Source organism: Choloepus didactylus, chromosome 2 (assembly GCF_015220235.1).
Source record: "Choloepus didactylus isolate mChoDid1 chromosome 2, mChoDid1.pri, whole genome shotgun sequence".
Lineage (NCBI taxonomy): Eukaryota > Metazoa > Chordata > Mammalia > Pilosa > Megalonychidae > Choloepus > Choloepus didactylus.
The window spans coordinates 131,253,365-131,267,761 of record NC_051308.1 but is presented as its reverse complement, the minus strand read 5'-3'; the positions used below and the strand labels follow the sequence as shown (position 1 = coordinate 131,267,761).

General features: G+C 48.2%; 2 protein-coding genes across 3 annotated transcripts; both read left to right on the top strand.

Moving 5' to 3' along the window:
- The first annotated feature begins 358 nt into the window (after positions 1-358).
- LOC119513334 (adhesion G protein-coupled receptor A3-like) lies at positions 359-8,268 on the top strand. Its single transcript, XM_037808460.1, is given in 5 exon segments — positions 359-365; positions 2,248-3,122; positions 3,124-4,098; positions 4,100-5,235; positions 7,989-8,268. Coding segments are annotated over 5 exon segments (3,273 nt in total).
- A 100-nt stretch (positions 8,269-8,368) lies between these two features.
- LOC119526912 (glutathione S-transferase Mu 1-like) lies at positions 8,369-13,996 on the top strand. 2 transcript variants are annotated; one of them, XM_037826446.1, is made up of 8 exons: positions 8,369-8,524; positions 8,805-8,880; positions 9,270-9,334; positions 9,669-9,750; positions 9,861-9,961; positions 10,706-10,801; positions 10,888-10,977; positions 12,922-13,996. In XM_037826446.1, exons 1-8 carry the CDS (start codon positions 8,489-8,491, stop codon positions 13,000-13,002), a joined length of 627 nt encoding a protein of 208 aa, XP_037682374.1. In that variant the 5' UTR covers positions 8,369-8,488; the 3' UTR covers positions 13,003-13,996. The 2 variants fall into 2 exon arrangements, with proteins under 2 accessions (XP_037682374.1, XP_037682373.1); XM_037826445.1 differs by having other exon boundaries at positions 10,888-10,998; positions 12,913-13,996.
- The last annotated feature ends 401 nt before the right edge of the window (positions 13,997-14,397 follow it).

Here is a 14,397-nt window from a genome sequence, read left to right as displayed (position 1 = left end):
CTAAGATTCAATTCTGAGTTTACACATAGTAGTTAGTCCATATTGGTGAGGCATTATAGTGTTTGCCTTTGTTTCTGGAGTACTTCACTCCAAATGCTGTGTACAGGATCCATTCACCTCGTTGTGCGTTATCTTGCTTCTCTTTCTGCTGCAAATGAAGTTCTGACTTACGGCTGACTACGTATACTTTTATTTTTTATTTTTATTTATTTTTTATGTATACTTTTAGAGAAGTATTATGGCAAAGCAGGGCAACTGACAAGTAAATTTGGCTGTTTTTATGATTTGCAGCCTTTTTCTAAGAATAAATAAAACCATGACTAACAACATCATACCACTGTCTAAAATCATACAGGTCATGGACAGTGAGAACACTGCAAAGTTTTAAGGAATTTTATACAATATCTAAATATACAAATAACATTTCACCCATACAAACTTAGCTAACAGAAGGATAAAAAAATCCATTTTAGTTATTGTTATACTACCCAATTGTTAGATGCCAGAAGAAGAAACTAACATGTAGAAGGAGTTTCTAACTCAGGGGCCCCACAGTTTATCTCACAAGAAAACAGGTGCCCCATAAACTGAAGAATGAAGGCTGTTCAAAGCTTTCAAGGCCGTCCCAGTGGCCCCTCAAAGGAGGATAAGGCAAAGCCAGATATGCCCATAAAATAAACAACCAAAAAGGCCTGCTCTCCCCAGCTAGATAACGCAGCTGCTTTCCTAAAAAGAATATTGCCTCAGAATTCTATGAACCAATCAGCCCAAAACTAGATAGGCACTTACCCAATCGAGGCACAGAACATCACAGCAGACCCTCTACCCAACATGGGTCCCATTTCTCGTTAAAGAATGCTGCTCTCAGATAGAGAGCGGGAGCCATTATCTTTTCCTTCTTTTCTGCTGGCTCCCACCTGCTTTCTTCCTCTAATAAATCTTAAACTTTATACTTAAACTTTGACTCGCTGCATTGTATGAATCCTTGAATGGCTCCGAACCTAACATATGGCACCGAAACCCGGGATGGAGGTTTGACTGGGATTTAAGTTTCCTGGCCACTCAGGGCAATGGGGCAGCCTCCCATTGCCTCCATTCCCTAAACTACACAGCCTTTCAGGTTTCCATGCATTCAGCGACTTGAGTCCATCAACTCAGACCACCTTCACGCAATGCCGGCTCACCCACACAGCTCTCAACTATCTACTACTAATTTGGCCCTAAGTAGGTAAGTGACGTCTTTCTGCCCAGATCCCCACTCAAGAGTTTTGTTCGGTGTCCCGGGGACACTCTGGCCCACCTCCGAGTGGCGCCTCGGCTCGCTTTAACGTGACGCCCGGCTTTGTAAGCCTAGGTAAACCTGAGCGCTCACTCAAAACTCTCAGATGCTCCGGGAGCATCTTTCCCCATTGCAGCAGTCAAAGTAACCTGGGGGACGCCTTGGGCGAAAGACTGCACACATTTCCTGACCCTCAATGACAAACTGGGGATGCCTGCTTTGTTGTTGCAGCAGTTGTGTGGATCTGGGCTGTTAGTCTCACTTGAGCAACGTTTTGGGTGGCCCCTGCAAGCCCCTAGAGGAGCAGGGGGACTGTGGGGGTCTCACGGGACATCTCTGTAAGCCTCTGATGAGCAAAATTCCCTGCAGGGAAACTGTAAGTCTCTAAAGGAGCGGGGCGGGGGAGGGCTGTGAGTCTCCCACAGGCGATCTCCGTAAGCCTCTGACGAGCATAGCCCCAATTCGTGTCAGTCTCATTCAGGGAGACCGTAAGCCTCTAAAGGAGCAGGGGGACTGTGGGGGTCTCACAGGGGATCTTCGTAAGCCTCTGATGAGTGAAGTTCCCTAACAAATCTCAAGCCTTTCAAATTTCTTAAATAATCATGGGCAATATACAGTCACTTTTCAGTGGCTCCAAAACTGAATTTCCTCCTAAATCTACTCCCCTCAGATGTTTAATCTGCAATCTTAGTAAACTTCAATTAAAAGGGGAATTAAAAGCAAAAAAACTCATCCACTTTTGTAATACAATTTGGCCGCAATATCCTTTAGAACAACAAAAACGTTGGCCAGAAAATGGCACTTTTGATTGGTAAATTCTCACTAAACAACAACTTTATTTGGCACCATATGTTAGGTTCAGAGCCGTTCAAGGATTCATACAATGCTGCGAGTCAAAGTTTAAGTATAAAGTTTAAGATTTATTAGAGGAAGAAAGCAGGTGGGAGCCAGCAGAAAAGAAGAAAAAGATAATGGCTCCCGCTCTTGTGCTTACCCTAAATCACTGCAGGCCCAGCTGGTCACAGGTATGAAGCAGGAGCTGCTGATGTGTGATCCTCCCCTTGAATTATTGTCTTTCTATATGACTCCATCCCATCATCAAGTTGTATTTGAAGGCGACAGCCTTCCTTTCCAGTGCATGGCTTCATATATTGATCAGGACATGCAAGTGTTATGGTATCAGGATGGGCGAATAGTTGAAACTGATGAATCGCAAGATATCTTTGTTGAAAAGAACATGATTCACAACTGCTCGCTGATTGCAAGTGCCCTAACCATTTCTAATATTCAGGCTGGTTCTACTGGAAATTGGGGTTGTCATGTCCAGAGCGAATGCAGGAACAATACGAGGACTGTCAATATTGTGGTATTAGAAAGTTCCACACAGTACTGCCCTCTGGAGAGGGTGGTCAACAACAAAGGGGACTTCAGGTGGCCCAGAACCTTGGCAGGCATTACTGCGTATTTGCAGTGTGCTCGTAACAGTCACGGCAGTGGGATATATCCTGGAAACCCGCAGGATGAGAGGAAGGCTTGGCGCAGATGTGATAGAAGTGGCTTCTGGGCAGACGACGATTATTCTTGCTGCCAGTATGCAAATGATGTCACTAGAGTTCTTTATATGTTTAATCAGCTAGGTGATGTGATGGTTGACATTGCAAGTAACATCATGTTGGCTGACGAGCGTGTCCTGTGGCTGGCACAGAGGGAAGCTAAAGCCTGCAGTAGGATCATTCAGTGTCTACAGAGAATCGCTACATACCGCCTAGCGAATGGAGCTCATGTTTATTCAACGTACTCACCCAATATTGCCCTGGAAGCTTATGTCATCAAGGCTACTGGTTTTTACTGGGATGACCTGTACCATGTTCCAGAAAGTGGAAACCTCTGACCGAACTGGACTTTCTGATTATGGGAGGCGGGATCCAGATGGAAACCTAGATAAGCAGCTGAGCTTTAAGTGCAATGTTTCAAATACATTTTCAAGCCTGGCACTTAAGAATACAATTGTGGAGGCTTCTATTCAGCTTCCTCCTTCCCTTTTCTCACCAAAACAAAAAAGAGAAGTCAGACCAACTGATGAGTCTCTATACAAGCTCCAACTCATTGCATTCCGCAATGGGAAGCTTTTCCCAGCAACCGGAAATTCAACAAATTTGGCTGATGATGGAAAACAATGCACAGTGGTTATGCCCATGATTCTCAAGAAAATAGATGGTGTGAACATAGATATCCACCCCATCCCTGTGAATGTGACACTGCGTCGAATCACACATGGAGCAGATGCCATTGCAGCCCAGTAGGATTTTGATTTGCTGAATGGACAAGGTGGCTGGAAGTCAGATGGGTACCATATTCTCTACTCAGAAGAAAATAGCACTATGATTCAGTGCTACACCCTTAGTAACTATGTGGTTTTAATGGATTTGACGGGATCTGAACTATACTCCCAGGCAGCCATTCTCTTGCATCCCGTTGTTTACACTACTGCTGTAATTCTTCTCCTGTGTCTCTTGGCAGTCATTGGCAGTTACATATACCATCACAGTTTGATTAGACTCAGTCTTAAGAGTTGGCACATGCTTGTGAACTTGTGCTTTCATATTTTCCTGACCTGTGTGGTTTTTGTGGGAGGCATAACTCAAACAAGAAATGCAAGTGTCTGCCAAGCAGTTGGGATAATTCTTCATTATTCCACTCTTGCCACAGTCCTTTGGGTGGGAGTGACAGCTCAAAATATCTATATACAAGTCACTAAAAAAGCTAAAAGGTGCCAGGATCCTGAGGAGCCTCCACCTCCACCCAGACCAATGCTCAGTTTTTTACCTGATTGGCGGTGGCATTCCCATCATAGTTTGTGGCATAACAGCAGCAGCAAACATCAAGAATTATGGCAGTCGGCCAAGTGCACCCTATTGCTGGATGGCGTGGGAACCCTCCTTGGGAGACTTCTATGGGCCTGCTAGCTTCATCACTTTCGTAAACTGCATGTACTTTCTAAGCATATTTATTCAGTTGAAACGGCACCCCGAACGCAAATATGAGCTTAAAGAGCCCACCGAGGGACAGCAAAGACTGGCAGTCAGTGAAAATGGTGAAATAAATCATCAGGATTCAATGTCTCTGTCCCTGATTTCTACATCAGCATTGGAAAATGAGCACACTTTTCATTCTCAACTCTTGGGGGCCAGCCTCACTTTGCTCTTATATGTTGCTTTGTGGATGTTTGGGGCCTTGGCTGTTTCCTCATATTACCCTCTGGACCTGGTTTTTAGCTTCTTTTTTGGAGCTACGTGTTTAAGCTTCAGTGCCTTCATCATGGTTCACCATTGTGTTAACAGGGAGGATGTGAGACTTGCTTGGATCTTGACTTGCTGCCCAGGATGGAGCTTGTATTCAGTGCAAGTCAACATCCAGCCCCCCAGTTCCAGTGGGACAAATGGAGAGCCCCCCAAGTGCACCAACAGCAGTGCAGAATCTTCCTGCACAAACAAAAATGCATCAAACTTTAAAAATTCCTCCCAAGGCCGCAAATTAACAAATCTGCATGCTGCTGCAGCTCAGTGCCTTACCAGTTCTCTACCTTTGAACTCCATGCCTCAGCTGGATAATAGTCTGACAGAACATTCGATGGACAGTGATATTAAAATGCATGTGGCACCTTTAGAAGTTCAGTTTTGAACAAATGTGCACCCAGCTCGCCATCATAAAAACAGAAGTAGGGGACACCGGGCAAGCAGACTCACAGTCCTAAGAGAATATGCCTATGATGTCCCAACAAGCATGGAAGGAAGTGTGCTGAACAGCTTACCTAAAAGCCGGCCTGGCAGTAACGAAGGACACTCACGGAGTTGGGGAGCTTATTTAGCCTACAGAGAGAGGGAGTACAACTCATCCCAACAAGATAGCAGTGATGCCTGTAGCACACTTCCCAAAAGCAGCAGAAACTTTGAACAGCATTCATTCTTTAGTTTATGGGGCACCTGTTTTCTTGTGAGATAAGCTGTGGGGCCCCTGAGTTAGAAACTCCTTTTACATGTTAGTTTCTTCTTCTGGGATCTAACACCAATCACCTTATGTAATACTGTTAAACTATTTTAGCATCTCACTTTTACAAGATGAAAGAACAAATCTTTTGTAACAGTTTTCCTTTAAAAATGAGAAGACTTGTCTTTCTGAAACAAAGGATGATAAGGTCATATCATAAGCATCAATAGGAATATTATTCTGATATAATTATACTTATTTCTAATATGTTGACTTGTATTCTGTAGCTATTGTGTGTAGAATTTTTGTTAATTTGGCTTCAGAATGTTAGGCTGTTAGCAGAGGAGCTGGAAGGAATTATGGGAATCTAGTTCTGAATTGTGACTATAGACCATTGGATAAAATTTGACCCTAAAATATACATCAATTGTTCCCCACAGTGTTTTTCTTGTTGTTTTTTTACATTAAGAACTTATCAGCAATATGAAATCAGGAGAGATCACATGTAAATTCAGAAGATTTGGCAAAACTATGCCTGAATTTCTAGGACTAATGTTTGGAGACAATCAATTTTGTATCAACTTCAGACCACTTTCCAGTTTCCCTAATCCCCACCCCTCCCTATTGTCTTTCACAGAGTCATTGCACCCATTTGCATCCTCCTCTTGGTCCCTGTAGACCCTGGTTTTGAGGACCCTGACCACTGGGTCTTCTTCCCCTTCCTGCAGAATTGTGCTCCTCCTTGCAAAGAGTCCATCTCTGCTCTGGGCCCATCTTTCCTTCCCTCCAGTCTCCTTGTCCCAGCAAGCACTGGCTCTGCATGCGAACTCTCTCCCTCTCTTTTGTCTCTCAGTGTTGAAACACACTCAAATGGGTCTCATATTTAAAACAATCTACCCTTTGTGGTCCTCACCCTACCTCTAGTTTTTAACAGTCAAACTACAATCTCCCTGAAGGATTTCCTTATTCATGGTGCTTAGTATAAGGCAGAATCTCCATATCATTTTGAATAAACAAATGACCAAATAAATAAATACTAAAGTAACAATATGTCTTCTACCTACTTTAAACATTATGATACTACTTCATATTAGCTTCCCCCCCCATCATTTACTCAATTGAATATGACATTTTTTTTCAAGCTCAAGGTGTATAAAACTCAGAATGGCAAACTTTTAATATGTAATGAGAAATGTAACTATACAGAGGGCCAGGCACTTGCATGTGTGAATTGGTGCATCGTTTCCATATAGGCAAACTATCCCGGGAGGCACCTCATTCCAGAGGCTGCTTCCCTAGCCTGGACTGGGGCCGGACCCCAAGAGGACTGGCAATGTCCAAGTGGGCGGGGAGCATCTGCAACAAGAACTGTGCTCTGCACCCCACTGATGACAAGTCTCTGAGCTCCCCAATGTTGCACAGACGTGCAGTCCCTCTGCCTTCTATATTTTAATAGGGGTGTGTTCCAGTTTGCTAATGCTGCCTTTCCGCAAAACACCAGAAATGGATCGGCTTTTACTAAGGGGTTTATTTGGTTACAAAGTTACAGTCTTAAGGCCATAAAGTGTCCAAGGTAACTCATCAACAATCGGGTACCTTCACTGGAGGATGGCCGATGGCGTCCGGAAAACCTCTGTCAGCTGGGAAAGCACGTGGCTGGTGTCTGCTCCAGAGTTCTGGTTTCAAAATGGTTTTCTCCAGGGACGTTCCCCTCTAGGCTGCAGTTCCTCAAAAATGTCACTCTTAGTTGCTCTTGGGGTGTTTGTCCTCTCTTATCTTCTCAGGAGCAAAAGACTGCTTTCAAAAGCCATCTCCAAAATATCTCTGTGAGCTGCAGCTCCTTTCTCAGCTCCTGTGTGTTCTTCAAAGTGTCCCTCTTGGCTGCAGCAAGCTCTCTCCTTCTGTCTGAGTTTATATAGTGCTCCAGTAGACTAATCAAGGCCCACACTGAATGGGCAGAGCCACACCTCCAAGGAAATTATCTAATCAGAGTTATCACCTAGAGTTGGGTGGGTTGCATCTCCAAGGAAAGACTCAATCAAAGAATTACAACCTAATCAACACTAATACATCTGCCCACACAAGATTGCATCAAAGATAATGGTGTTTTGGGGGCCATAATACATCCAAACCAGCACAGGGTGGGATGAAGTCTAGCTGTCCTCCTCAACCCCCACTCCACACTTTATCTTGGCAGTTTGAAACTTTTATTGAAATATGGGGTTCCTACCATGCTATCCTAATAACATGCTAGCTAATTTTTAAACTTATTTTTCTGTAGTGTGCCATCCGTGCCCTTTGTTACACCATTAAATCTTGTATAATACCCTATAAACAAAGAAAAATCAACCAGCAGCCAAACTGTTTCATGTTCCCTTAGTTTTGAAACAGTCTTCTGCCTTCAAAGAGAAAAGCTGGCAGGTAGGAGGTTGCGCCACAGGTCACAGATCACAGAATGCCCTCAAAGGCCACCTTCCGCTCATTTTACAGGTGACCAGCTCTGGGGATAAAGACTCCCTCGGGAGCCAGAGCCAGGGCTAGAAGCTGTGGGCGGAGTCAATGTGAGCCCCCCCACCCCCGCCAACGACTGGCAGGATATTTCAGAGGCTTCATCTCAGACACACCACCTGATTGCTGGGTCTGGTTCTCGGATTTAGATTCACAAGTTGGACCAAAACGCTTATTGACGAATTTATAGCTGATCCTCATAATCCTTTCCCAGATGGCTGACAAAGGGCACGGTCCCACACAGTCCTGGAAAGGAAAACGCGGGGGCCAAGTTTCCTTTCCTCCGCCCCTTGTCGAGGCCGGTCATTCCCATGTCATCGACACGCGTGTCCATCATGGATTGTAAACGCTCCGAGGAGCTTTTCGGACGGGCCGGGAGTCTCCGGCGTGCGACAGCCTCATTTGGGCCACAACCCCGCAGCCTGAGCCCACCGGGGGAGTCTCGGTTCTCGGCTCCGGCCCCTGCTCCCCGAATTCTCCGGCTGGGTGGATGAAACCGGTTTTACTCCTTCCTGCGCTTTGCCTCCGGGGCCTGGGGGTGTTGAAGGGGAACGTGGGGGCGGCGCCAGCGCTGCAGGCGAGCCCAGGGCCCCGGACGAGGCGGGCTGGGGGCGTGGTCTTACGTCAGGCCCCGCCCCGCCCCGGGCTACTCGGAGCAAGTCTAAGTCAAGCTCTGCGTAAGGCCTGTCCGCCGAGTCCGCGCAAACGAGCACCATGGCCATGATCTTGGGTTACTGGGATATCCGTGGGGTGAGCAGGGGTCCGCCTGGGCGGGTGGGAGGTGGGCGTGGCGCCGGTAAGTGCCGAGCAGCCCGGGGACCAGCTCTGGGAGAAGTTCCCGTCCTGGGCTTTGCCGAGCCCACTAGGCCGTCTGCAATAAGAACTGTGCACTCCCTAGGCGGATCCGGTCCTTTCAGCTGGGATGGGGTGGGGGGAGTGGTGAGAGGGCTTCAGGAGCGAGCCTGTGGGGATTACTAGCCTGTCCCTCCATCCCCTCCATCTCTGCCCTCTGCCCCGTGCTGTCTTCCAGCTGGCTCACCCCATCCGCCTGCTCCTGGAATACACTGACTCAAACTATGAGGAAAAGAAGTACACCCTGGGGGATGGTAATGACACCCTTGTTTTCTGCCCTCTGCCCAACTCATGCTGATGTGGGACGGGTGTCCTGGCTACCAGTTGCTCCTCTCTGCAGGGCCTTCACCCCTGGATCTGGGGCCTGCCCCTTCCCTGAACCCCTTTGGGGTAGCCATGGCCTTCCATCACAGGTTGCTGGGAGGGGATTACTGCTCCTGAATCAGTGATTGGGACTTGGTCCTCCTTAGTTCTTGCCCAAAACTTTTGTAAGCCTTCCTCATGTATGCCCCACATCCCTGAACTGGAGAATGTGAGAATCAGTGACTCAGGGGATCTTACCACTGACACCTTAGTTAGGTTCTCAGGGAAAGACAGTTGGAGTCAGGGGAGGTTTGTTTTCATTTCATCTTCTCCACCACAGCTCCGGACTATGACAGAAGCCAGTGGCTGAATGACAAATTCAAGCTAGGCCTGGACTTTCCCAATGTAGGTGCCAGGTGGGCAGGGGGGTGGGCAGGGGGTATGTGGGAGGGTGGTGTGGGGTAAGTGAAGGCTGTCCCTCTCTCTTTCTCCCTACCCCAGCTGTGAGATTGTAGGATCTGGTGCCTTTGGCTCAACCTCTCATGCCTGGTTCTCGTCACTGCCTTCCATGATGTTCTGTGCCCAGCTTGTGCACTCATTTTATGTATATTTATTTCATGCCTTCCATGGGCCAGGAACTGTGGGTGCTAGGTCTCTCACTGCCCTTGTTCATGGGAAGGGGCTGCTGGGGAGCCCCTTCCCATGAGCAAGGGCTGACCCTCCCTGCTTGCCCTTCCAGCTGCCCTACTTAATTGATGGTGCTCGAAAGATCACCCAGAGCAACGCCATCCTGCGCTACATTGCACGCAAGCACAACCTTTGTGAGTGGGGCTGGGTGGGATTTGCAAGGGGTACAGGAGGCTGGTGGCCATTCTCCCAGGCTTGACTGGGGTGGGAGACTGAGGGCCAGTCTCTGTTGTGTGGGCCACAGGCGGGGAGACAGAAGCAGAGGAGATTCGCGTGGACATTTTGGAGAACCAGATTGTGGACACCCGCTTACAGCTGGCCACGATCTGCTACAGCCCTGACTTTGTGAGTTCCCGGTGTCAGCACGTGTCTCTGCTGGTCCTGTTTGCCATTGCGACTCCTAACTGCTATGATTCCTCCAAGCGGTTCCTTGTACTACCACTAAAGTGACCTTCCTAACCTAAATTTCATCAAATGAAAACTCTGTATCATTTCCCACCAATTTTAGGACAAAGCCCAGACTCCTCAAGGTGAAAGATAAGTTCCCAAACAGTGTACTTAGCTCATTTTCCCTGAGTCATCTCCTTCATTCCCAGAGGGATTAGCATGTTGCCAAATAGGCAACGCAGAGTCCAGCCGCCGGATCTTTGTTCCTCTGGGAACACCTCCCTTCCCACCTTCCTTATGGCCTCTCACATTCTCCTCATGTTTCAGGAAACGACTCAAGTGTTTACTCCATTCTTCTGCCACTCTAGTAACTAGAGCTTACACTTCTTTCTCTGAGGTTGTTTAATTCTTTTCTTCCGTGTTTCCGCCAACATCCAAGTCCAGGGCTCCATTGTGTGCTCCCAGTATCCTCGACAGACCAATAGGCAGGTTGTTTGGAGATCAGTGGGGACAGACTCACGGACACGGTCATGTTCCCCCCTGCTTCCCCATTGCTTTCACGGATGGGGTCTGGTCCCCAGTAGAAGTCTAATAATGCTGGGTGGATTACAACGAAGCCTGGGGTCACCACGGCCCCTGGGAGGCTGCCTCTCTGCAGGGGAGGTTGTGGCTGAGGGAGGTGACAGCTGTTTTCTGCCTCAGGAGAAGCTGAAGCCCGAGTACCTGGAGGGGCTCCCTGAAAAGATGAGGCTCTACTCACAGTTCCTGGGGAAGCGGCCGTGGTTTGCAGGGGACAAGGTAAAGGGGGAAGGACATGGGGATGGGAGTGGTCATTCCTGGCAGATTTCAGAGATTCCCGTCCACTCACCTTGGCCTTTTTGCAGATCACCTTTGTGGATTTCCTGGTGTACGACGTCCTTGACCAGAACCGTTTATTTGAGCCCAAGTGCCTGGATGCATTCCCAAACCTGAAGGACTTCATGGCCCGCTTTGAGGTTATGCCCTTGATCCTCTTTCCACTTTCATGTCCTTTTTCTTATTCATCTTCCCAGGATGCTTTCCTAGTTCTGGAGCCCAAACTAATAAAAGTAGCATTTATTGAGCACTTGATTTGGCCAGCTGGGAACTGTGCTAAGCATTTAGCATGTGTTGTGTTAAATTTGATCTTTACAACATTTCCACAGGTAGATAGAATGATCACCCCCATTTACAGATAAGAAGAGGACAGCATGGGTGAGGCAGACATTTGAGGAGGGTGAATGTAGCTGGCAGTTACAGGGTTGAGACAAGGTAGAAGTGATTTTAAGTACCAAAGACACAGACAAAATTTATACCTGACCTGTAAGCTTAACACCACTGCCACCCATGTCTGGGGAGGTAATGGGATTCCCAGGTCTGCAGTTGGTGTGGGATTTGAGAATATATGTGGGTGCCCTGTTGCAGGATTTCATCTTGAAGCATCCTATGGTAGGGCAATGTCCTTCCCTCCCTATTTCCCTCCCTCTTTTCCTTCCCATATCCCTAGGTTTTGTATCTCTGAGATGGGTCAGTTTGTTCATTTCCACTGATAGTCACTGTCTCCTCTGTTTGAGGCACTGTGTCAGGACAGTGGGGGATGCAAAGATGACCCAGACCTGGAGTCAGGGTGGTTGGAGAGCTACAGCTGCACCAGGCCACGCGGGGCGGCTGGGTCCACTGGGTCCTGGTGTCAGACAGCCTCGCCTCAAAACTGTCACTTACAACCGTCACACTGAGTCAGTTGGGGAGCAACAAAAATCAACTTGTACAGATTTGAAAATTGAAGGCCTTTATCCAACAAGTTTTTCCTTTCCCAGTCCCTGTCAGGAGATCTGCTTGCTCAGCTTGTTCTCATCAGCTTCTGGTTCAAGTTCCAGGCTGAGAGCCTTGCAGATTACATAAGAGCTGGGATAAGTGGGAAGGAGGGGCGGAGGGTGGCTCTGGGCTGCGGGCTACTGAGACCTGTCCCGTTGGGAACAGGCAGGCCCAGATCTCTTTGAATCCTTTGGGAATTACCTGGGCACTATGTTTCCTGGTACACTGGCTCACAAAACATGCCAGAGTGTCGTATGGACTGGTCTACTGTAGCAGTGGCTGGAGAAGAGGTAGGGGCCTGGTGAGACTGGGTTCGGGTGGAGAAGCTTGGACTCTCTTCTAAGTGGAGATCCTTGCTCAGCCTGGCTTTGCAGACCACCCCCTCCACCACACCACCCTCCCCCTGCATCTCCCACCCCGAGTCATTCTTAAGCCAGTTTTGCTGAGTCATTCAGTGAGATCCGCCCTCCTTTTTTAGCTGCACAAGCATGTTCCCAGCTCCTTTCTCCAGCTAGCAGCACTTTTCAGTGTGCAGAGCTTGGAAGGGAGCCCCAAGTCTCCCACTGAATAAGAACTTTGTTCACATGGGGATTGACAAGGCCTCCTCTGGGGTTGGGGCAGGGAGTGCTGGAAGGGTGTGGAGTGCAGCAGAAGGAAACAGAACCGGGGAGAGCCAGAGCCAGGCTGATTTCCAGCCCTGACTGCTACCAGTTAGGAGAGCACAAGGAAGTTGCTTAACCTCTTTGCACCTCACTTTCCCTTCTGGTAATTGTCAATAGTAAAACCTATCTGCAGGGTTGTTGGGAGCATTTTCTAATTATTTCTACTGGATATAAAGCACCCAGCACAGTAGAGTGCGTAAATGATAGCTCTTCTCAAAATAAGAGATTAAAGAAAATAGGAAGAGTTAAATCACCAGGGCTGGGGATCACAGGATGACCGTCTCAAGCCCCAACACTTCACCCCATGTGATGGGTTGTTGCCAGGGTGTCTGAGCTTGCTTGCCTGGCTGGGGGCTGCTGGAGCCCCAGGGGGCAGCAGACCCTGAGTTTGGGCCTTCTTTTCTTCACCCTCAGGGCCTGAAGCAGATCTCTGCCTACATGAAGTCCAGCCGCTTTTGCCCGGGCCCCATGTATACGAAGATGGCCGTGTGGGGCAATAAGTAAGGTCCTAGAAGGCCAGGAGATTGGAGTGAGGAGCCAGCTCCGTGCCTGCTGCCCAGGGGCCCTGAGACCAGCCCCTCCCCCAACACCAGTCCTCTCTCTCCTCTCCCCTTCATTTCCCCAGTCTCCTCCCCAAGGCCTTGTTGGCCTTTTATATCCCGTCCTAACCCCAAGCCCCTCCAGATCCTTTACAGTCTCAGTTCCTTCAGGAAAGGAACCTTCCTGCACTGACGCCAAGCAGACCTTCCCTCCCCTCCAGGGTTGCCTCTGCTCCAAGGAGCCCCACTGGACCCCTTGCCAGTAGACTTAGCCCTCAGCAACTCCAGCACTACCCAGAACTATCAGCCTTGGCCTGGTGTGCCTGCCCTGCTGCCCAGCCATGGTCCTTTCCCAGCCCTGTCCAATCCCCAGTGAAATCTGGGCCACACCTGCTATACTTGCCTTACTCCTTCCTGGGTACCTGGAATCAGGGCTGACTGTGTTGCTGAGAAGGCGTCTTCCCCTTGTCTTCTGGCCTCCCTGGTCTGAGTGGGGTGGATGGGAATGTGGGTGAGGAGAGGGGGTTATGAGGTTTCTACCTGCCTATGTCCCTCTGTCCCTCACTGTGGGGTCTCTACAGCAGGGAGACCCCTTCTATTTCTGGATCCTTCATTCACTCAGCATCATCGAGTGCCTTCTGTAAGCCTCATGGAACTGTCATGGTTCAGAGTGGTGGGGAAAGGTACTGAGCAGTCTTCGGGTACTGTGGGGGTCCTGGGGTGTCTACCTTCTGTGATCCTGAGAACTTTCCCTGATTTAGATGCCCCTCCTCTCTGTTTTCACAACACATCTCAGTAAAGCATAGCTCATCATATTGTAGTTGTTGCTTTGTTTCTCTCCCAGTAGATTGTAAGATCATTGAGCAGAGAATCTGTATTATTTGACTTTTATCTTTGTTATCTATCATAGCCTGGGATGCAGGAAATATTCAATAAAAGTTCGACATTTGAAAGAATTATCTCTGGGTATGATTCTGGCAAAGTCTACAGCTGTTATTGGGATTTACAGTCTGTATTTAGTTATCTCAGCCTTTGGAGATGTAAAATTCAGAAGATTTAAAATCATTTACAGGTGGGAAGTGAACCCTTCGCTCTCTCTAGCTTAAGCTGCTAATAGGTTCTGCTGTGGGTTGAACGATTTGACCCATGTTGGGCAGGCCTAGTTTGCCAAGCCAAAGTGTAGCCGATCTGTGTGATCAGGAGATGGTATCGGCATTTTATAGCACGTCACCTGCAAACGGGCAGGACTCAATGGATAGCCACCTGGCTGAGCAGATTCCTCAAACCCTGGCTACGTAGTGGTGTTGGGCCTTATTACTTCACAGCCTTGAGATTTAGCTCATAGCAGAGAGAACATTTG

What these genes read in the sequence shown, in the direction of transcription:
- LOC119526912 (XM_037826445.1), top strand. Translation starts at nt 8,489, where the DNA reads ATGGCCATGATCTTGGGTTACTGGGATATCCGTGGG. An exon ending in GTTACTGGGATATCCGTGGG is followed by an intron (nt 8,525 to 8,804) that starts GTGAGCAGGGGT and finishes GCTGTCTTCCAG; the next exon opens with CTGGCTCACCCCATCCGCCT. An exon ending in TAGGCCTGGACTTTCCCAAT is followed by an intron (nt 9,335 to 9,668) that starts GTAGGTGCCAGG and finishes TTGCCCTTCCAG; the next exon opens with CTGCCCTACTTAATTGATGG.